The following is a 22,006-nucleotide window of genomic DNA, read 5'->3' as shown; positions in this document are numbered from 1 at the left end:
AATCCTTCCTTATTTTCATCCTTTATACATGGTAGTAAGGAATAAGCATTCCTAGCATAAAAAGATGGCCTTCGGTGGGTGGGCATGGGCAAGGAAGAAGGTTATTGGCAAGGAACGTATGGCTTTCGCATCAGGCGGGACCACACCTTATAACACTTGTCTGACTTTGAGCAGGCCCGATTGTCCGCATCAGTCCCAATAAGCTCCATGTAAACGATCTGTCTTTCTTTACCCAGTAAGTCATGTCGCCTGTCATCTATAAAAAGTGGCTGAGTTCCTTGCAAGGGTATTTCAAAACGGCACGCCTTTTTTCAAAGATCCCAGATACTACGCTAGCTTCAACCTTTACGAAGCTTTGCCTTTAATTAGAGATCCAAATAAGCACATGATTCGCCATTCCATTGTGAGGCCTTTGTTTTCAAAGCGACGGGTCGACAATTTCGCCCCTAATGTTGAACAAATCGTGGAGAGAGCTCTTCTTAAGATTGCCACTTTCCAGGAAGCAGGGAAGCCTCTGAACATCCAGCAGCTATTCCGCTGTATGACGGTCTGTATATGCTGGCTGTGGTAAGCGGCCCCCTTTTTAATCTATCAAACTAACAATGCCCTGTCCATTGTAGGTAGATGCTATCATGGCTCTATTATTTAACAAGACCCAGAACCTAACAATATCAAATGAAGTTGAACCACCTTTTTTAAGGAGCATGACATTATTCACGAAGAGTTTTTATCTTACAAAGCACGTTCCCATTCTCGCACGTGCTGCTCGCAGGCTTCCGCTGTGTATAGCCAAACGGGTCTTCCCAGCATATGTCAGTTTTCGACAGGTACGTTGATACCTCAGCCGGATATTGATATGAACATTAACATTACTAGAAATGTGAACAATAGACCAAGGCCAGAGGCTTAAGTCGTGATGTACACGCGAATAAGACAACTACGGTGCTGGATTTATTAATGGCCCCACCGGAAGGCGTTAGGCCCCCGACATGGAGGCTCTTATAGATGAGGCATTTATCTTTTGCTTTGCCGCAAATGATACAACATCATATGCACTTACTTGGGCCATATACTATCTTCTCACCCATACTAATGCAAGGTTAAAATTAGCTGAAGAGCTGTGGCCGCTGCAGCAAACCGCCAACGGTCTCCTGACTTACGAAAAACTAGGAAATCTTCCTTATCTTGTATATCTCAACATGAATTTAAGTAGCAAACAGTTTCTAACTAACGATATTAGACAGGAGTAATCAAGGAAACTCTACGGCTCACATCCCCAGTTCCTTGGGAACTGCCACGTATCGTCCCTCAGGGCGGGATTTGGCTTGGAGATCAATACATCCCGCCAGGAGTAAGTGGCCGAGCAACCTTCTCTACACGAGGACTCTGGCTTAATAATTGCGATATTAGACATTAGTGTGCATGGGCACTCGCATGGTCCACTACAACCCGCAAATCTTCCCCGACCCAGGGAAGTTATCCCCGAGAGATGATTGGGTGACCACGGCAAAGAGTTCGAAAAGTGGAATGTCGCATTTTCAAGGGGATCACGCTCGTGCATAGGGATTAAGTATTAATCTTCAGTGGAGGTTTGATAAGTCTTGAGAGCTAATCTTTCCATCAGCGTGGCATATCTGCAGCTGTACGCCACTATCCTGTGCTCCATACGGTGGAACAAGAAGACTAAGGACAATAGCAGTTATCTAGGGGATATGCATTATACCTGCGAAGGTTAACATTCGAAGATTTGTATGTCCCAAGATGACGGTCAATGTAATAGAGAGGAGCCAAGGTCTGTGTTCTGCAACGACAGCGAGACTATACAAAGGAAGGACTATTTATGGCTGCTCCAAGGGCGTGCTTGCTAGTACTCTACGTTGGAGATAGACTAAGATTATATAATATGCATAGTTTTCAGCTCGCCATGATTTCGGTCTCCCGGGGCCAGCCACGTCTTACTCCTTCTCTCCGACGACAAAAAGGGGGCAAAGAAACATGTAATTAGCAGCTAATTCCTACGCAATTAGTGGTTACTTGGTACCATTTGGCGGTTGCACAACATAACTACGTCCCTTGAAAGCATGAGAGTGGTTGTTTACTAGGTGCAGGATTAATTTACAGGAGCTATGTGGCATGAATATCACACGCCTCCCCCCCCCCCAAAAAAAAAATTCCAGGCAATGCATGCATCTGCAGTGACACATTCCAGCTGAGGCCATAAGCCTCAGCATAATGTTTAGGAATGGTCTAGGCTATCAAGAGTGGTTGCCCCAATTGCCTGCTGAGTCTCATTATCTCAGGTGCTCGTTGTATGACTCGCAACGTTGTGTAATATAAATATGTGTGATCAGATAATATGACAGCAATTAAGGCTCTTCTAGAAGATAGTGAATATCAGAAGAATTTTAAAGCATAGCACAAATATCATAACTTAGCCTTGGGTTAACACTAAAGCGTGTTGACATGGAAGAAATTATTTCAAGAGCTCAGGAGTAGTGTGGGTGATAAGTAGGCTGTGCATACCGTAACCAAAGCACCAACCAGTTGAATTACAAAAACACAAGGCTGGCCAACCAAACACCAAATGTCCCCTCCGAGAATAGCTCGAGAAATGACCGAAAGCAGCAATACAAGGAAAAGGGGCCCTAGGGTCCACCCGCCACTCACTGCAAGCTGGACAACTAGGGCACATAAAAATATCAAGAGCAAAAGACCATCTAGTGGGTTTCAGGTCCCTCGGGTGCAGGTGTCCTCTACACGTTCCAGGTAGGCTCTCTCCTAACCGGATACCCCGGATCATACCCAGTATTGTCGGAAACCATAAATTGTCCCTGCAGGCTGCTCTTGCACGGATTTTGCTTCTGAAGAACACACGACGCTGGCCGAAAGCTGGTTCCAGCCGATGGACACGATTTTGTAACGTTGTACTCCGCGTCCATCTGCTCTACCCCCTCTTTCGTTTTGAACTCCCAGTATGTGATACCCTGACTATTCTTCTGGACCTTGGCACGGCCGCCCATTTCCTTAAACCGTACCGTATTTTGCTTCCCCGATGCTTTGTCGTAGAACGCATTCATATCTTTAATTATCTTTTCTTGGGCCGCCTTGCACTGTTCATAGGAGAAAAGATCATTCGGGTCCCGTGCGACGAAGTGCTTCTGGTCTTGACAGAAGCCGATCACATTTTGGGGTGATTTGTATTGTATATATGGGTCTGCGTAGAACTTAACGACGCAGTGGTGACGGTCAACTTGCTTCTTAGGACATCCGCAACAGCACTTAGCGTTATTAACAAGCTCGAAGCTCTCCTTACAGTCCCCCCTAGGGGAGAAGAAGGTAGCTCCTGGGCAGCCGTTTGAATATTCGCCACAGGCATTGCCGCTCACGGTGCTTGTCTGACAGGAGCCTTGCGAATATACACAAAGAGCCCCGAGCGATAGGATGAGGAATATTGCAGTACCTTTTATCCTACAAAGGCCAGTTAATAATTAGTCGTATTTAAGAAACAGGGCAACATACATGGTGAGTGGCGTGCTTCTCGAAACTAATTTTGTACGATAAATGTGGGTGAATGGCGCCTGAATCGCCTGAAGATAGCTTCGATTAAACTAGGTAGCGAATTTTAAAAATCAAATACTTGGGTTAGGCATGGCCTTCAATTTATACACCACGGGCAGACTGTCGGAATCTAATCCGCATTTTCAGGCATAGATTTGGCTCTCCTGGGCCAATATGAAATGCCACACCGGAATCTAACAGTCGACAGGGGTGTGATATTTAATTATTGCCGCTTTGGTATACTACGGACTTGCTATACCAGAGCCGAGCAACTTGCATGTTCCCGTCCGACGTCACGGACTGTGGATTTAGACTTGTTTCTCTTAATTTAATGCGGTAGCAGACCTGCTGGCGTTATATGCGAGCCAAAGTCGCCGCCGATTTATAGACTAGAGGAAATGCTACTGGGATCCATGTCTATTCCACACTTCTAGGCATCATTCCCCCAGTATACCACGGGTATCAAACGAGTCGTATACATGATGCAAGGGGAGCGGTAAAGGAGTCGTTTTTTGCTCGATCTTCACCAGCATCCTAATCATAGGTTGGACCCCCAGAATAGTTGAAAGGTGACTCGGCACGCTGATAAGTCTATGGCTGGTATACCGTATGTTAACACCACCCATGGCAAGTAAAATTTATACGCCGCTCTCCGAATTTATCGAGATCAGCTTCCCGGTTCCCACCGTGTCTCAGGCGCCTGACCCTAACGCGCCACCCTTTTGTATTCGTCATTTCCCTATGTTAGTCTACCCGCTTAATCTAGCCATTACCAATTAAACGGAGCTTGGCATGAATAGAGGAGGCCACAGTAACAACAAATATAGAGCAATGTAACGTTGCCTGGGTGGTTAGTAAAACAAAGCCCACACCTGGCCTGGATATAGGCCCCAGTTATACGGCTTGGAAAGTATCACGGTCCCTACTCGACGCTTGATGCAGTGACTAGGCCCAAGGGAGACCCTAGGAAGGGGAAGACATCCCTTGCGGTAATAAAGCAGATACTTGGCAATCATCCACGTCCCACATTTTAACAATCTCGTATAAAGTCGATCTGTTATATCTTTCACCCCTCCCTTCGTCGCACTAATTGCTGAATAGTAGGCAAATTAGTATGACATGTTAAGGGTCGGTTTGGTGAGACAGAGAGAAGTCCCAAGCCTCATTGCTTGTATGCAAATAACCTACAATAATGCGAGAAGATCGCGGAGTTGACTGAGTCTCTCTGATGTTCAAGATTCATGCCAACATTATTACTTAGTCAAGAGTTCGACAACCACCTACTTCCTCCAGCATGACGTCTAGACCGCTGCTCCTAGGAATTAATAACTACCCATTACCGGTGATATGTCCTCCAAGTCAGTCAACCGTGAAGCAGGAGCAAAAAGGAGGTAAATAAGCTAAATATAGAAGACCCCGAACTTGTGAGAGCTGAGACACGATGTGCCGATGATTGTGCCATTACAATAATTCCAACCACTGTAGGATCTCTACTTGAACCACCCTCCTTTTAGTTTGTCATAGCAAGTATACGCTAATCGGGTCATCCTGTCCTGACTATAACGCCACAATGAAGATATGCAGTCTCTGAAGAGCATCCACATCCTATGTATTGTGGAAAGCTGAGGTGATACATTCAATGCAGCTGCAAGCTTGTTCACGCTCCAGATAAATTACGTATTCGCTGCAGCGAGCCATTTTTTGTACGTATCACATGCTACAGTCTGCACAGGTGATGGACACAGCCTGCGGTGATGGTAATTCGCATCGACTGTGCAGTCTCATATAATGATGCGGTTCGAATCTTGCGGGTGGCTGGCTGAAGAAGCAAACACATTCGTACCTTGGTGAGAAAAAATGAAGTGCGCAAGTCAGCAATGACAAGCCAAACCCTCACACAGTAAGCGCGTATTGATGCGTCCAGGATTAACCTTGCTCTAACTTGTGTTCCTATGCAAAGGGAGAAGTAAGCGTGCTCATATAGAGTCTTGGCGGTATCAAAAATGTCTGATATGTAGGATTTATGATAACAATAACAAAGTCAGCAGAACATCAAAACATACGGACTTCAGTCCTGACATCTTCCCCAGGGTCAGAAATACCACTAGGCTCGAAAACAAAACCGAACTTGCGCGTTATCCATTTCCCATTAAAGTTAATAACATGATAGAAATGACCCACATAACCATTGTCCTAGCTCTTTCCATCGCCTCTTAGGGGACTATTCGAAGTCTCACAGTGTACGTTCAAAGCCGACTCGGATCCTTTTTTTTTTTTGCAGTTGACTCGGAGGGATGCGACTGAACACCCACTTTACGTTCTCCCGTTAGGTGCCATGGGAGTCACCAAACCAGATGGGAGATATTGTGGGGATCCTGGTAATACAACATATATTTGCTTGAGGGCAGTACCAGGGCTATCTTGCTTATCCCCTTGCCTGGCAAGGCGCTAACTGTTTAGTGGTAGTTTTTAGTTGAGCATTTTATTGGCTATCCCACGTTCACTGCTTTCTTCCTACTTGGGAATAGCCTTATTCCACGCACCTCCTATTCTAAACCGCGTTCTGGTGTTATATTATACCAATTCATTTTTATGGATCATGGATCCATGGGCTCTGCCTCTAGATAAGACAGAGGAGCCTTTATTGCATAGCTCCTCTGTGGCTTTATCTAATACCTCTGTATCTCCTCCTCCTGTTTCTATGAAGGAAGAAGAAAAGGCTGTAAAGCGTAATTTGGCAGAGATGTTTTATAAGTACCTTAATACCAAGATGTTAAGTTTAAGCCTTTTAAAATATTTAAACCTTTCCCTCCTATAATACAATTACTACTAGGGGTATTTATTAATAACGCTGGCTAATACACGCACGAGACTAAGGGAATTAGTATAATATCTCTGCACGGCGCTAATATCCCTACTGTATGTTATATACTAACTATCCTATTAAATCTGCTATCCTTCCGGCAGCTAGATTAACAAGGATTTAATATTTCTTTAGACAGCAACATCACGCAGAAATATTTTCTTATTAAAAGTCCTACAGGCGTCCTGCTATCTGCTAGTCTAACAGAAAATTTAGATTGATACCTTATTCGTCTGGTTGTCAACGCGATTTAATCCAAATAATATAAGCCCACAGCGCCTATTCCAAGCACCACCATGGTGGAATGGCATCAACGCCTATCCCATGTCCATTTTCGTGCTATATTACAACTCGCTAGGATTAAGGCAATAAAAGTTAAAGGGCCAAAAGCCATGCCTTTCTACGAAATCTGCAAACAAGCACGTTAAACCGGCAGAATTACAAGGATCCTGCTCCTCACGCGGCAAAAAAAAACTACTAATGCGAATTTATATTAATATTATAGGTAGAGGTACAACACTAGATTGTGATAATAATTATACACCTCCTGGCCTTAAGACTATGTAATATTTCATGTTAATCACAGACGACGCTACTCGAAAGCGTTGAGTTTATTTTTTTTTAATCCCGAAGCGAAGCTATTCCCATGTTCGGGTAATAGCTAAAATATATTAAAAATTAAGGATTTAATACACCTGCGTACGCACGCAGTGATCGCGAATTCCTTACTAAACAAACTTAGCAACTTTGCAAAGAATACGGCATCCATTGGGAACCAACTGCAGCCGATTCTCCATGGCAAGATGGTGTTAGTGAGCGCGGATCCGTATACTTATAGCCCGTGTCCTCGCCATGATTTTTGACTCGGGCCTGCCATGTTGGCTATGGCCGCAAGCACCTTAAATGGCGATAGATCACACTAATTAACTGCCTACGAAAGCACTTTTATATAACGATTAACGCCCAGGATCTACCACAGCAGATCCTACCGTGAAACCTTCTTCGCATGTTACGCTATATTCCGCGTGGACAAATAGCGATATTAAACTTCAGCATTTTGTTAAATTTGGCTCACCCGCCACGTTGCACCTGCACGGCGCGTCGAAATCAGCCGGCAAGCCTAACACCAAGCTTAACCCGCACACAAAGAACGTCTATATTGTTGGATATTGCGGAACTCATATGTACGTTGTATGGGATCCTGAAACAAATACTGTCAGGGACACTAGCGACGTCTCTGTCAATGATCTCAATAATCTTTGTCGCATTCAAATGGCCGTAACACATCGGTTGCAGGGCAATACTGAACCCCCTTCACGGGTTGAGCGGTTGCGACAATTACTGTCAGGCGCATCAGGAACCGATCAAGTCCGCATGTCCAAACCCCCCAGACGGCCGCACAAAGCCACACGTTTGCCACCAGATAGGAGTGGCCACTATCAAAGCGAGCTAGATGAGATACTTAATGGGCATAGGCTCGTCGATACCGCTGAGGCTGAAAATGAGAGAGTTGGTGGATGGGAAATGTGGGCAAACGTCCAAACAACTACCAACAACATAAATATAGACGAAGCTCTCTCCGTGTTGCATGGGTATGTTAGATCAATTTTGCATCAAAGAATGCCAAAGGTTACTGATAATTTCTAGTCTTGAGGCAAGAGTCCAGTAAGTGGAGTACCTCTCTTATTCATACAGTATCTACCACACTTCTGTCTGCCTTGGAATGTCTTAACCTCTTTCACTCTTTGAGCTTGTTATAAATGTTCGTATTCTAACTAGCCAGAGAATTGGAGGACTTCATGAAGGAGCAGAGCGTGTGGAACAACGATATTACACAGACTCTGAGTAATATGCATGGCGGTAAAGATACCGAGACCAAGAAAACTACCCGTTCACGACGCTCTCTGAATCAAGGAAACAACACATAGCTGCCTTTTTGCGCTTCCTCTGGAATAGATTCGCCTGGTTTGTTAGCATGATTGGTGATTGCAAGGTTCGAGATAGGCCGGGAATCTTTTCAGGATATTGGCTCGCAAATGCATAAACAATAATTCATCTGTGGCAGATGTGCCTGCTGGAGGTCAGGACATCATGGAAACTCAACTCTCCTTTGAAGTGTGGAAAGCTGAATAGCCACTACATATATATTGTTTTTTATCCTGCCGTTATGAGATACTACCAAGCGTGTAATCTAGCAGCTGAATTGTAATTGAACTGTCTAAGCTACATAAAACCAAATGATATCGAGAAACCATAAGCTGGACTCTGCTAAGGCGCAAGTATTGATGGCTTGTCATCGTCGTCATGCATTTACATGTCTAAATCTCCTAACGCTGATGTTAAAGTAGACACCCTACTCATCATTTATAGACAGAATAATAATGTCAACCTAAGACGCACCGCTAACCCACAATTGGTTATTTCAAATTACAACGTTAGTGGCCACGCCATTAGGTCCTTATATTGTTATATAGGAAGCATTAGTTAGATAGTTACGAGAATCAGATCGCTTGTTTGGTTGTCAAAGACGTATACGAATTAGGTGTCAAGTCAACAAATAATATCACTGTTAGTTTACTTCCAGTCGGCTTCGGGCTTTTGGATCACCCCATTTAATTTGATACCAATTCTTCGGGACGACCCGTCGAACCCTATTTGCAGCTCGCTGATATGAGACGTACCTCCTCCTGGCTCCAAATGGATTTTATTGAGCGTCCTCCTAGGACTAATTACGATCCATAGTTGCACGGCCGACGAGGCCGGAAATGATTTATATAAAGCACATGTGGGTCACTGTGCTAGAAAGAAAGAGTAGGATAGTATACCTTGCGGTATCCACTTCCATGGGGCCAGTCATGGCCACCTGATGGGCAGAGCAAATAGACTAACTAAAAATACGCAATCGCTTCCCTCTGTGGGCTATTTCTCTCTAAGCTTTCTCAAACCCTGAAGGACTTTACCCTTTATCACCAGAGCGTGGCAGGAGTTATTGAGTTTGTGCGATTCGTATATTCCGATACGATCCGCCACGCCCACGGGATAAGTGCTCTGCGAAACCTAGCAACATCTTATAGTGTGTCTGCTCTTGGACAACTTGGTGACAATAAACATTTTGAGGAGTTGTTAGTGGAAGGTGGTGATTCGTTGCTGATTTCTGGCGTGCTGTTTGGAAGACTGAGGGTACATGAATCCAAGACCTATTTGGTCTGTCCGTACGAATGTGGGGGTGGGGAATGGGAATGGCAAACTACGAGGTTTCATGACGCTATTATCTGTTTGATACCAGCTGGGATATTCTAGATTAAGAAGCAACATTAATAATGGCATGTCTTAGTGCAAATCAGTAAATATAATTACAGTTGGGAGACACTTTAAACGGGCGTGTCCCTCTGGATCCACCTTATTATGCCTTAAATTGCGGATACCCATTATTGAATAGGGATATGTAACAGTCTTCTGGGAAGAGCCCAGCCGCTTTCAAGGTCAGCAGCGACCAGTCGGCTCCCCTCATAATCTTGTGAGTTTGATAAGGTAGCAGGTAACTCCTAGCGACGTCGATAGCCAATAGTAACATTAGCCCGGTCTTATTTTCTAGCAGTATGCGGCCGAAAAAATGCGTAGCCACTTCCTTTAGATAAATGTAAGGAAACCATGACTAATTTTATCCTCACATTTTAAAAAGCTAAACCTAACGACAGATTAAAGAGAACTAAACAAAAAGCTAATACTTATCTAAATACATTATAATGATCTACCTTAATGCACTACAGTGTGGAGAAATCCAAAGTAGAGCCTATATTTAATATAAGAAAACTATATGTTAAATATAGGGAAAGAAATAATACAGTAAATCAAATTTAATGAAATTTATTGGCAGGGATGTATACTACTTGGTCATATATGGACTAGCTGATTCACAATAATAAAAGAAGAGTGGTATTACTATGTCTTCCACCAGGACACAAGTCGGATGAACATGATGTTCATCCAACCTGTGGTCTCGTCTTCCACAGATAAATTCCTGTATACTAAGTAAGTTCGCTCATCCAATTCAATGGCTTAGTTCTCTCTATTCAATGCCAATTCCTCTGACCTACTGTAGATTCACAACACCTTCTGTTCATCCATATTGTTAATTGTCAACCCAATACATCTGATATTCATTGAACCTCCTTTATCCATCATGTCCTCAGTGGACTTTGTTCGTACGAAAGTAATTCTGAGACCCTTTACCCTGTTTATCTATACACGATGTCTACGAATAATTTTCCAACGTACTCTAACAGAAGCGTACCTTCGTGCTATGTAGCAGGCGACCATTCTCTGTCCCTCGGTCGCGACATGGTTTTCTCTCATTACTCTCCCAATGTACAGTCCTGGAGAAGGCAGCATCCGCAGAACTTCCTCTCCTTTAATCCTTCAAATTCACCTTGTCCAGACCAATCCGAGTATGGCACGTCGCAAGCAATGCGGCGCAGCAGACCAAGCTTCTGTTTACATTTCACCCTTTCGATCGGTGCGCAGGTTGAAGCAGCCGTTCCGATTGCATCTACCATCATCTTCCTCTGACAATGACCCATTATCTTCCAGTGAGCCCAGAGTCTCACAGACGCTGTCTGGAAACCACACACTGCACACATGGCGTTCAAATCAGAATCCCACTACGCCAAGCATGGAAACCTTCGGTCTTCTCTGTAGCCCTCCTCTCTCTAAGTCAAAGTCATCGCAGCCATCAGCGTCATCCGCATATTTCTTTCTAAAACCCGACTATGATTCGGACGCTGGTTAAGATACGCCAAAAAGTTGTGGCATCAGGTCTAAGGCCAAGCCCTCTCACTGGTACAACACTCCCACATCGGAAAGGAACCCAGAGAGTAAAAATATAAACAACGAGCCTAATGATGTACACATGGCACATCCCAAACTAATTAGACAGTGTGACTCGGATGATGGGAACTCACACCTGTGTCGACTGCCTCGGAAAACATGTCGTCTGTGTGTCCCGCACCCTCTTCGGATGTGGATTCTTCTCAGGGTAGGAAGTTCTCTGATACTTCCATAGTGTCGCAGAGAAGCAGCTCTAAGTCGGTCTCTAGCGAGAGGAGCCGAGTCCCGTGTTGTCTTTCCCGCTACAAAGGCTTCAACCAGCTCCAGCGGAAACAACAGAGGCCAGGGGAGAGAGGTTGAGGAAATTCAACTGGAGAAAGTGCCAGATAGCCCCTCCTTCTGACAGACATTTGGTAAGATTTTCTCTTCTCTTGCACAAACGACATACTTATATCGTGATAGGTGCTTGCTGTTGTAAAACAAGGCCAAAACTGGTCGAAATCTCGCATCAGTCCTCTCCCGCGATGAGTTGTTTAATCCCGACTCCACCACAGCGCACGATCCCTTCTACACCGGACTATCACCAACATGAGATACCCGCCTCCAGTCTGGACACACCGGTAGAACTTTCAGATACTGATTATATGAAACATAAATGTTGTTCTCCGAAGTCATTTCGAAAACCTAGGGAGAACAAATACACAGACTCCAACTCACTAAGTTCAGGTAGTGCCAACGAAACAGTTGTCTGTGGCAAGCTGGCCCAAAGCCAGGAGTGCCTAAAATCACCTCCTAAGCCAAATCTTACGCCCAGGACACGATAGTCACCGAAATCTCAAGCCTCTTCTAGACTCTCTTTTAACATATTGGAGAAAGAGTTAGAGAAGTGGTGGTACCATGAGTGGACGATCGACCAACTCGATCATTCGGTCAAAGACTTCCCTCGGCGCATGCTGAAATTGACATCTCCAATTATCAAGATTATTCGTCATAATAGCCCATACACGACCATTCCGCAAGATATTCCCAGAAATCGCAGATAATTTACTCGACAACCTTTGTGCAGTATTGATTGCACGAAACTACTTGATTTCATTATCGACTCCCAATCGTAGAAACAACATCTCTCTTAAGCCCACCTTATCTCGTCTAGGTATTGTACCTGAAAAAGAGCGCTCTGCACTAGGGGTACAATACTCGCAGCCGTCACCATCACGGGTCAATAATCGTGTCCTGGGGACACGAAGTGTGGATCTTTGCAAAGAACTGGATCGAATCATTGACAGTCTAATTTTTGTTATATTTGGCAAGCAGGATAGTCTTTTAACATCTGCTGTCCTTGTCTTAGCACAGGTCTTGGAGACCGGTTCCTAAGGAATTGATTCCAAAATTTTTTTTGGAGAAATGTACATACAGTACAGTCAGTACACTTGGGAGACGTAGTTTGTATGGACGATTATGGGTGAATGAGCAAGATTGAAAGGAAATTTATATTTCATGAAATGGAGCTTTTGCGTCACGTCACCTCTTCCTGACTCCAAGTAGACTTTGGGCTGACCTGGCGAGCGTTAATGCTTGCCAAGACGTCCCGATGAGAAGAAAAGGACGGAGTATGTTCTATATCCTGATTGTCCGATATCCAAGTACGACCCATAATGGCCAAGTCAGATAAATTCATCGATCCTGGATAAATTCTGTCATTGATATGTCCGCGAGCATGTGGGGTCCCCGACGGAGAACTTTTCTTGGGAAGCCTCTGCTGCATCGCAATAGAGTCGGGCTCGGTCATTTGAAGTGCATTGCGCCTGATCTGAACAACAACTTCGTAGAACGTTGGCGCAGCGGCGCAAATATCAGCCATCGCTACTTCCGCGCAGCTGAGGACGTAAACAGGCACTTGGGCGTACGTGAAGTCATTGTACGTTCCCACATTGGAAAGTGTACCAAGGCGTGCCGTAGCAATCGCAATGACTCTATTTCATGCTTAGTGAATAACTTCATGCCTGCGTTAGGGAAGAGGTGGCCTTACATCACACCAATGCCAAATATACTACAGAGTGCCATCTTCTTTTTCCTCGGCGTATGCAGTGTCCGAAGCACAGGCAGTGGGAGAATAAATATCATAATTTCTGTTGCTATGTTAACGGCAGCATTGGCGTATGCGATGTTAGGGATGTTTAAACAATGCGCATCCTTGATGTCATAGTCCCAGGCGGCATGGATAGGGTTGCATTGCCAAACTGCCATCAGTGTAAGAACTAGGAAAGACGAAGTTAAAATGCCCATGGAGATATAAACGATCACCCTGAAAGTGCGAATTGGAAAGATGCGGAGATAAAAAAAATAAATAGACAATTTAATAAAGAAGATTTTAGAAGGCCAGAATATTATACAGAGATACCCTGTAAACCCCCTGGTCAGTTTTGCTGGAAAGGGGTAAGACTGCTGGCAGGACTTACACCAGAAAAGCAGGCGTGATACTTGGGAAATTGAAGTGAAGTGGATATCATAGAGATGGTATCCAAAGCCATTATTGGAGCCTTCAACAAAGTTGGGAAGTTAGACGAGTCAAGGGTTAGGCGATTACATGTAGCACTGACAAAGATTGGCAAAAATTGCCAAAGGTATTGTAAATCCCTTCAATATCAAATTCCATTGTCAGTCTAAAGTTTTAGCCACAACATTCACGGATGCCAAGGAGCAATCTTACACCCCCAATGATGTGCATGCAGTCATCCAACCATAGTCTGTGGGCTATCCACATCCTGGATATAACACGCAGGAAGATCACCGTGAATGACACAACCAGTGCCCCAATTAGGAATCCCACGACTAGTGGGTGGCGGTTATTCCGGGGTCGATTGCATTGTACAGCGTCGAATCCAACCTGCTCTAGAGGGAGAAGGTTAGTGTGGCGCCGGAAGGTCTGTCCGAAGGATATTGCGTCTACCTACCAAGTGACTCTGTCATAGTGCAGTTAGCAATCATGCAGTCTGACACAAGTTTAACGAGGTTGTCACTCGCGCATTGACAAGGAATATCGGTAAGTCCGCAGGACACTTTTGGTACAGCCTCTTGCAGGCATTTTAACTACAACATTGGGTTAATGATCGACAGAAATCATGGCCGCTAAGATTATATCCCTACTGCACATGGGGTCAGCTTTCCGGTCAGATCGCGTTCCATAACTGTTTGCGCGCTAGCCACTTTATAGAAGGTGGCAAGTTGCCACTGGCTAATAAGTAGAAAGACAATGGCTTGTCTCATGTTGCACTGTCCGTCGTTTACCATTCAGATCATTACCACTCTGTGAGCAACGAGCAAAAGGTATAATGTGGTAGAATATCGTAATACTTTATATTAATTAAGGAGGGAAATGTTCCCTCAGAAGAGTTTATTGCTGAAGTCATGATCTGCCTCGACGAAAAGTTTCCGGCGATCGAACGTAAGTAAGCCATGGGCTTTAAACTCCACTTATACTTATTCCAACAAATCATACAACCTTAGAGAATGGAAATAGCTCTTGAATAATCTCGAACTTTAAATAACCACCACCATACAAAGAGAAGGTGTGGCAGACAACAGGGTGTTCATGGGAAGAAACTATAGCCCAAAATCCCAAAAACGAGCCTAATGCTAACCATGTCTAGACTGCGGCAAAACCATGGACAACCGCGGATAACCAAAACCGCAAACTGCACTGTGGGCGGTTGTGGTTTTCACTTTGGAAAACCGCGGTTTTGGGGGTTAACGTATTCGGTAAGGGAGCCGGACATATAAGCCAGCCGGACACCACTGTATGCAATGCTAATTCGTGTTTTTCAGGACCCTAATATCTCAGCCACTATTAGAAATATAGTACTGAAGCTAAGTCCTATATATTATGCACATAGTACATGGTTTCTTTTTCTTTTATTTAAATTTTATAAATTATTCCTAGCCTACAATACAGATTTAACTTAAATACAACTGTATTTAAAATCCTTATATTGTAATATACAGAAATATACACTATATACAGTTCTTGGTTTACTATCTATGTATAGACCATTATATCAGTCTATGCAATAAAATTCAAGGCATCTCAATATGTTGTTGTTGAGATATTATGATTCTTGAATGTGGCATGTAATATTCCGGCTCGCTTAGGCTACCGGTTACCCGTCGCACCGCCTCCCCCCACTTTTTGCACTTTTTGCACTACTGCAAAAAGTTAGGGAAGGCAAAATGTAATTTCAAAAATTGAAATTTCATGAAATCTGGCCTCCTGAAATGAAATCAAAATCTGTGAAATTGAAATTGAAATTAAGCTAATCCAAAATAGGCAATATTAAAGGTCATGTGCTTTGTTACCAGAAGCTCCGATCCTCTGCTGTTGAGTAGGTTGTTGATAATGGTCCGCCACCCCATGAGACCATTCAGACTGACGCTTTACTCCGCTACCAGTACCACTACTTATTTCAATACCATGGATTTCGCCCGTTCTGATAGAAGCTGAAGGCCTGGGACATGTTAAAAGGGGATTTGGTACAGATTTTGTCTCAGTATGCGAATTCGAAAGCTGGGGGGGACTTGAGGCTGAATTTAACACGGAATTCAGTCTTGAATTTAATGCAGAAACAAGTGCCGGGTTTGTTGCAGTTGAAGCTGAATTTAATGCAGAACTTAATACTGCAATAAGTGCTGGATTCGACGCTGGTTCTGGTGCTGGATTTGGTACTGGGTTCGGCACAGGGTCCGGTGGAATATCCTCCTCAGAGTCTGAAGTATCAAGCACCTCTAATAGATAGTCCTGCACCTGCTTACGCTGCAGCAGTATTCTTTCTATCTCCTGATCTTCCTCCTCAAGAAGCATCTCTTGGGTAACGGTAGGTGGCGAGTCTGCACGAAATTGTCGTTTGTTAATCTGTATATAAAGTAGCTTCTCAACTCGGTGAGATTCAAGCCGATTCCGGATCTTTGTATGCTGCAGATTCATCTGTGAAAATGCTCTCTCAGCTGCAGCAGAATTAGCAACAGTATTACACAGACGGCGAGCAAAAGGAGCAAGAGTAGGAGCAAATTCTGCCTAAATTAATATAGGTAAGTATCTTGCTTAATAGCATATAGCTTTAACTTACTGCCTCAAGCCAAAAGAGAGCTGGTGTTCTTGCTTCCCAACAAGAGGAATTATAAAAAGCACCTGTTCTTTGCCGGAATGCCAGAAATTCATGCCATGCAGTAGATCTTCCATCTTCGCTTTGAAGTGGTCGTAAAGCACCTTCAATATGGCGTCGTGCGCTCTCATCAAGTTTGCCAGGAACTCTTGCTGGATCAAGATGATACGCTACCCAGTGAAGTGGCTCTAGTTGACGTAGCATTCGAGTCTGCCAACCAGTGCCATCTAGATAAGAATAAAAATCATCTTTAAAGGATGTCTGAGCAGCAAGCGTCCGCAGAGTCTCATGGAGGGTTAACCACCGCTGCGTTACCTCCATGATTGATGAATTTTGGGCCTCAGATTCCTTCTGAGCAATATGCAGAGGCTTAAGGATTTTTATTAACTCCTTTAGCTCCCACCAAAAGGCATGAGATTTAGTTGTTCTAATCACCTCTTTCCCTTTTATGGTAGAAGCAGCAGGAGTAATAAGAGCCCACTCACAAACTGCTTCCTGGCAATCATAAAGAGAAGTAAGCATGCCATATTGAGTACCCCATCGGGTAATAACTGCTGCAATTAAAGCCTTTCGATGGCCCCATTTCTCAATCTGCTTTGCTTGCAGCCTTGCATATTCAAGAGGAGATTGGTGAAAGAACACCACAACTTCAGGAGAGCTGATTTAAAACCCCTTTTACTTTAGGGATCTTAGAAGCATTAGGATCAAGAATATCCTTCATAATCAGCTGTAGACCATGAGAGTCACAGGGAATCATAAAGGCATGCTTAAGCTCTGGTTTCTCTGACAAAATTTGCCATACTGCCTTCATAACACAGCAGGTATCCGTTGAAATGGAATTAATCCTCTTCCAGTCAACAACTTTATCAAGCTCCAAGAGAATATTATGGAGCCTTTCCAAAATCCATTCACTAATTGTAGCAGCATCAAGCGTCTTATCTTCCATGTCATGTAGATGAAGAAACCATGATTTTGTGGGTGTTGTAATAGTCATAGCAATAACCCGTTGAGAACGTATATTTGTTGTCTCATCTACAGAGATATTTAGAAACTGACTTCTCTGTAGCTCCTTCCGAACTTTCCCTTGTATCTCGATATATGATTCCTCCAGTAAGTCATCAGCGATTCGATGGCGGGATGGGATTTGGTATACGGGATTTAGAGCATGAATAAGATCTTGCATCTCTTGTTGCTCGAAAAGGCTAAAGGGCCTGCCTCCTGTAAAACACACCTGAGCTAGTAAGCGATCAATACTTCTACTTGGTTTAGAGGTAGGGAAGCTTAATGGTTTCTGTCTCTTTCCAGGAGTATTCTCGGGGTCCATAAGAGCCTGCGCGCTGCTACATTTCTTCACGTGCTCGCACTGGCGTGTAGTGTTTTTCGCTCGAACTTTGAAGCACCCAAGGCATTTTACTTGCGGGACCTAGCCAAAATTAATAAAGCGTACGTGTGGACGTGGGTGTACAGTCACCTTTGTGCTGCCCCTTACTACTTCAAAGCACTTCTGAAGCTCGATCTCGGTGTAATGGATCTTGTCAGGAGAATCTTCAGCCATGCTGATGTTGATAATATTACTAGTTTAAAATCCTCCCCGTCAATATATATATATTGGTAATGGTTGCTACCAGTGACACTAGGCATTTTAGATAAGATAAAGAATTGGGCAGAATCTGGGCTGGATAGGCTCTTATTGGCTGCAATACTCTCACCGCATATAATGACTAATCAAAATAAGCCCCTTGAAATGTAATTGAAATCGATAAAAAAGTTGAAATTTCAAGATTTCGTAATGAGCTCGCCGGTATTGTCATTACACCAACACTACAAAAAGTGGGGGGAGGCGGTGCGACGGGTACATTATCTATGGATATGTAAACATACTAAAACTTGTGACTTTCCCGTGAATACATAAATTATGCACTTTTCACAGTATTTTTGGAGTATCTAGTATGTAATAAATTACCTATGTCTTTTAATTTGAAACCTTTAGAATAATGTCGGCCAGCTGAATACGCGTATGAGCTAGTGTAGTGGAGGAATTCGGGGGATTAGCACGTGACATTTGTATGGATAGCTATTATCTTAAGTCCTCGTCGAAGAGGTAATAGACAATCAACAACCTTCTCACAGACCACGGGACGCAGTTGCATAAAGGGAATGTTGCCTTCCCTCCTACCAGGAACTTGTGGGCTCGGGGCCCACAACTTCTGAACTGTCTAAGAGTGTTTCCTTGACCTACTCTTTCGGAGTTCTACCATTTTCGTCTCATTCACTAGTATCACTGATCTATGGATAAGGATCCATCTATATTGAAGGGCAAGGTCTCTGACTATCTGAATCTATCTGGGAGAACTGAATAAAAATGGTCAACAAAGGAACAAAGTCGGACCGAGCGGATGCTGAATAATCAGTAATATAGACCCATTTTGGTCGACAAATAATTAGCATCTTGTAGCTGCCTTAGTAATGTCTTACTCTGTTGATGTCATGAGCTGCGTGTACGTAGTTACATTTAAGTCAAAATTTACGCAATCGCCGGAGCTGGCGACCTACAGATTAATGTTCCAAGGACAAAGAAAGCTGTTAATGCTGAGGCAAGCTGTCCAGCTGGCATAAGATTTTGGAATGTTCCACGTCCGAAGGACTGGCCACCAAGCCTGGAAAAAGACATATATTGATGCACAGTAAGCTGGGATTACAACAGCTTGGGGAATTTTTGCCCTGAACTCGTATGAACTTTGCCTTATACGCTCAGGAACTCCTCTGATCAAGTCATTGTAGGCAGATGTCCTTGGAATTTGGCAAGGTCGCAAACCTCGAGCTTCCCAGAATATGTTCAAATCTAACTAATTAAACAACTTACTGTGGGCTACGGTAAATAATAGTAAGGAGAGCTTGTAAAAGGCGTTGCAGCGCAAAGACCTTAAAATCGCGGATAAAAGCGATGTGCAAAACAATATATATTTGTATGTATCAGAATTTTAGCAGCAAGTTTATTATCAGAATTTTGAAGTCTTTGGGTAAGGCCGCCTGCGGCAGTCTGAACAGTCTCTGCTGGTAGACCAACCTGAAGACACCGGCTCAGAGGAGTTAATGGTCTGTTGATCGTTGGTTTATGAACTGGTACGGTATTAGGGACAGAAGGTTCTGCTTCTGTAGATACTATTAGCTCAGTCCAGATAGTAGCTGTAAATTAAATTAACCACCAGCTTTAACTGGAGTTAAGCTTGACTTACCTTTCCTATTGTCGGCGGTCTTGCAAGTATGGTCTTGATTAAACGTCGATCGGGGTACATTATAGTCCTGTGTGTAAAGGTAGCTTAAATGGCAAACATAGGTGTAGAATAGGGGCGGCTGTAGGCACCCTGGCACCCAACCGGAGCAAAGCTATGGGTTGCGTATTAGCCTACTCTTATTCCTGAAGGTGTACATCCTCCCCTGTAACCAACAGTTGGGGGTAATATTGCCCAGGGATTCCTTCTCTATCAAACCCCACAGGAGATTGTGGCTGAGGAAAACCAGCATTATGAGATAATAGAGTGAGCTGACAACCACGATCCTGCAGAGCATAGACGAGGAGATGATCGGGGGTGTCTGACGGGCGCAAATGGAGTAGATCGCCAATACCGCGCCATTGTTGCTTCTCGATTGAGAGAGACATTGCTTTAGACCCTATTCTAGCTCCGCATTTAGAAGCTAGTGCTGAAATAATCCTGCAGGGGCCAGGGACAGGAAAATACCGCAGCCATCTCTAAAGGAACAGTTCTAAAACACTCTGGCTTAGCCTTCCGCTAAGCCTCAGTCTACTATGCGTTCGAATTGACGCCTAACAGTCCACCCCTTATATACCCAATCGATTACTTGTCGGAGTCAGTGGTTCATCTCATTTCAACCCTAATAACCCAAAGGTCCTTTTATTAAATAAATTTGTCACTTCTACGTCCTCAGCGCGACGGCAAGTAAAGATACCAATGACCTTTTCGAATGCAGCCTCGCAACCGCACTTGCAGATCTTCAATCATCTTCGAGCATCCTGGAATGAAAACTCGATGTTCCCCGCTTTTCCCTTACTACCTCCGGAAATCCGCAGCGAAATATGGCGCTATGCGTTAAAACGTGAACGCCTGATAAAGATTTATTTCCAGAAACAGTATCCTTTCACGCCTGAGCGACCCAAACCAGATAGCGCGTCGCCGCAATATCAGATTATGGTTGACGGACGAAAATCCCTTAGCAAGTTTCTAAGAGTGAGCCAAGAATCAAGACAGGCTACGTTGCGATTTTACCGGGTTAAAATCCCCTGCATACTAAGCCATAATCCAGAGGACGAGTATATATACGCGGCGGTGGGACATCCGGTGGAAGCAAAACCAGGGATTTTATATTTTAATCCGGAGTATGATTTTCTCGAGATTGCATCGGAGGAATGGAGAGGAGACGATTTACTTGACTTTACATATCATTTAAAAAAGACCTACGATCCCCTTCGTATTGGACTACTTAATCTAGCTATTGGGGGAGTGAATAGTTTATGCACGAGCGACCTTCAACGGGCAGATCCTTTGGATATTAATATCCAGATTCGAAAAGTCTTTCAGCAGACCCTATCACAGCTACGAGAAGTCTTTTTTATCTGCAGAACAAGAGCAGGGCGTACGATCTTGGGATTATCAAGTGGTATACCAGTGGCCGATCCCTATAGATGTATCTTTAATAGATCGTTCCCAATTGCCACAGTTACACCAGTGTTTGAGCGCCTGCAACGCGACACTCGCTTAATTCCAGAAGATCTGAAACAAACACATATTGGAGAGGGACCGATGAGAATGGCTTATTACTGGCAACGCGTGTTGAAAATATAGAGCGTTTCTGTGTCTCAGGCTAACTATCAGTTTATCCTGGCCTTTGAACCACCAATTCCGCAGATTAGAGATATCAAGGACTGCCAGAGTGCAAACCGTTGGTTGCAAGTGGAAGACGACGAGTGAACAGGGAAATGGCGGCTTGACGACGACATAAAATCCGGATACTGGGCAAGACGCAGTTTGGGCACTGACAAAGAATATTTTGAGATGGTGGGCGCCTTGTATGGGGAAAATAAGGATGAGGATTTGGAAAAAGCTGTAAAGCCAGCGTTTGGCTTTTGGGTCTTTCCTCTCAAGATGTTTTGGGAAATTCCATCTTCAGAACAGGAGTGCCGTGAGGTGGAGAGTAAACAGACTTTGGACCTGTTTAGTCATTGGCCTGGGTTAGGCCTATCGCTATTTTAGCACTATCTTTCCTCGCCTATTACTATTGCTACTTAGTGAAATAATTACCCAATCCAATAATAACAAATATGTACCTTTAGTATACAGGAACTAACCTGTATAATTACAAGCATTAAGGGCAGAGTTGTGTTACGGAAACACTATAATGGAAATATCTAACGATCCATTCTACCCCTCAATCCTTTAGATAGGAGAACACCTTAATGAGAATATAGGGAACCGCTTAGTAGGCTCAGTTGGTTGAGATACTACGATTCCTGGTGTTTCCACTGAATGACATCTACTTCCTAATTAGGCTAGTTGGCCTGTAGCTGATAGAATAGCTCCCTGCG

General features: G+C 43.9%; 4 protein-coding genes across 4 annotated transcripts; 2 read left to right on the top strand and 2 right to left on the bottom strand.

Moving 5' to 3' along the window:
• Nucleotides 1-64: 64 nt before the first annotated feature.
• Nucleotides 65-1,563, top strand: ATNIH1004_008331 (uncharacterized protein; the record flags this gene model as incomplete). Its single annotated transcript, XM_033572942.1, has 8 exons — nt 65-116; nt 175-235; nt 286-547; nt 621-827; nt 892-918; nt 981-1,187; nt 1,241-1,351; nt 1,411-1,563. The coding sequence occupies 8 exons, from the start codon at nt 65-67 to the stop codon at nt 1,561-1,563; spliced, it is 1,080 nt and encodes a 359-aa protein (XP_033423494.1).
• Nucleotides 1,564-2,753: 1,190 nt separating this feature from the next.
• Nucleotides 2,754-3,376, bottom strand: ATNIH1004_008330 (uncharacterized protein; the record flags this gene model as incomplete). Its single annotated transcript, XM_033572941.1, has 2 exons — nt 2,754-3,257; nt 3,314-3,376. 2 exons carry the CDS (start codon nt 3,374-3,376, stop codon nt 2,754-2,756), a joined length of 567 nt encoding a protein of 188 aa, XP_033423493.1.
• A 9,388-nt stretch (nt 3,377-12,764) lies between these two features.
• On the bottom strand, nt 12,765-13,534 carry ATNIH1004_008329 (uncharacterized protein; the record flags this gene model as incomplete). The annotated part of the gene is made up of 2 exons (XM_033572940.1): nt 12,765-13,221; nt 13,278-13,534. 2 exons carry the CDS (start codon nt 13,532-13,534, stop codon nt 12,765-12,767), a joined length of 714 nt encoding a protein of 237 aa, XP_033423492.1.
• A 6,841-nt stretch (nt 13,535-20,375) lies between these two features.
• On the top strand, nt 20,376-20,722 carry ATNIH1004_008328 (2EXR domain-containing protein; the record flags this gene model as incomplete). Its single annotated transcript, XM_033572939.1, has 2 exons — nt 20,376-20,651; nt 20,717-20,722. 2 exons carry the CDS (start codon nt 20,376-20,378, stop codon nt 20,720-20,722), a joined length of 282 nt encoding a protein of 93 aa, XP_033423491.1.
• Nucleotides 20,723-22,006: the final 1,284 nt, after the last annotated feature.

Source organism: Aspergillus tanneri (assembly GCF_003426965.1).
Source record: "Aspergillus tanneri strain NIH1004 chromosome Unknown AapTan_6_pilon_pilon_pilon, whole genome shotgun sequence".
Classification (NCBI taxonomy): domain Eukaryota; kingdom Fungi; phylum Ascomycota; class Eurotiomycetes; order Eurotiales; family Aspergillaceae; genus Aspergillus; species Aspergillus tanneri.
This window is presented reverse-complemented; position numbering and strand designations above follow the sequence as displayed.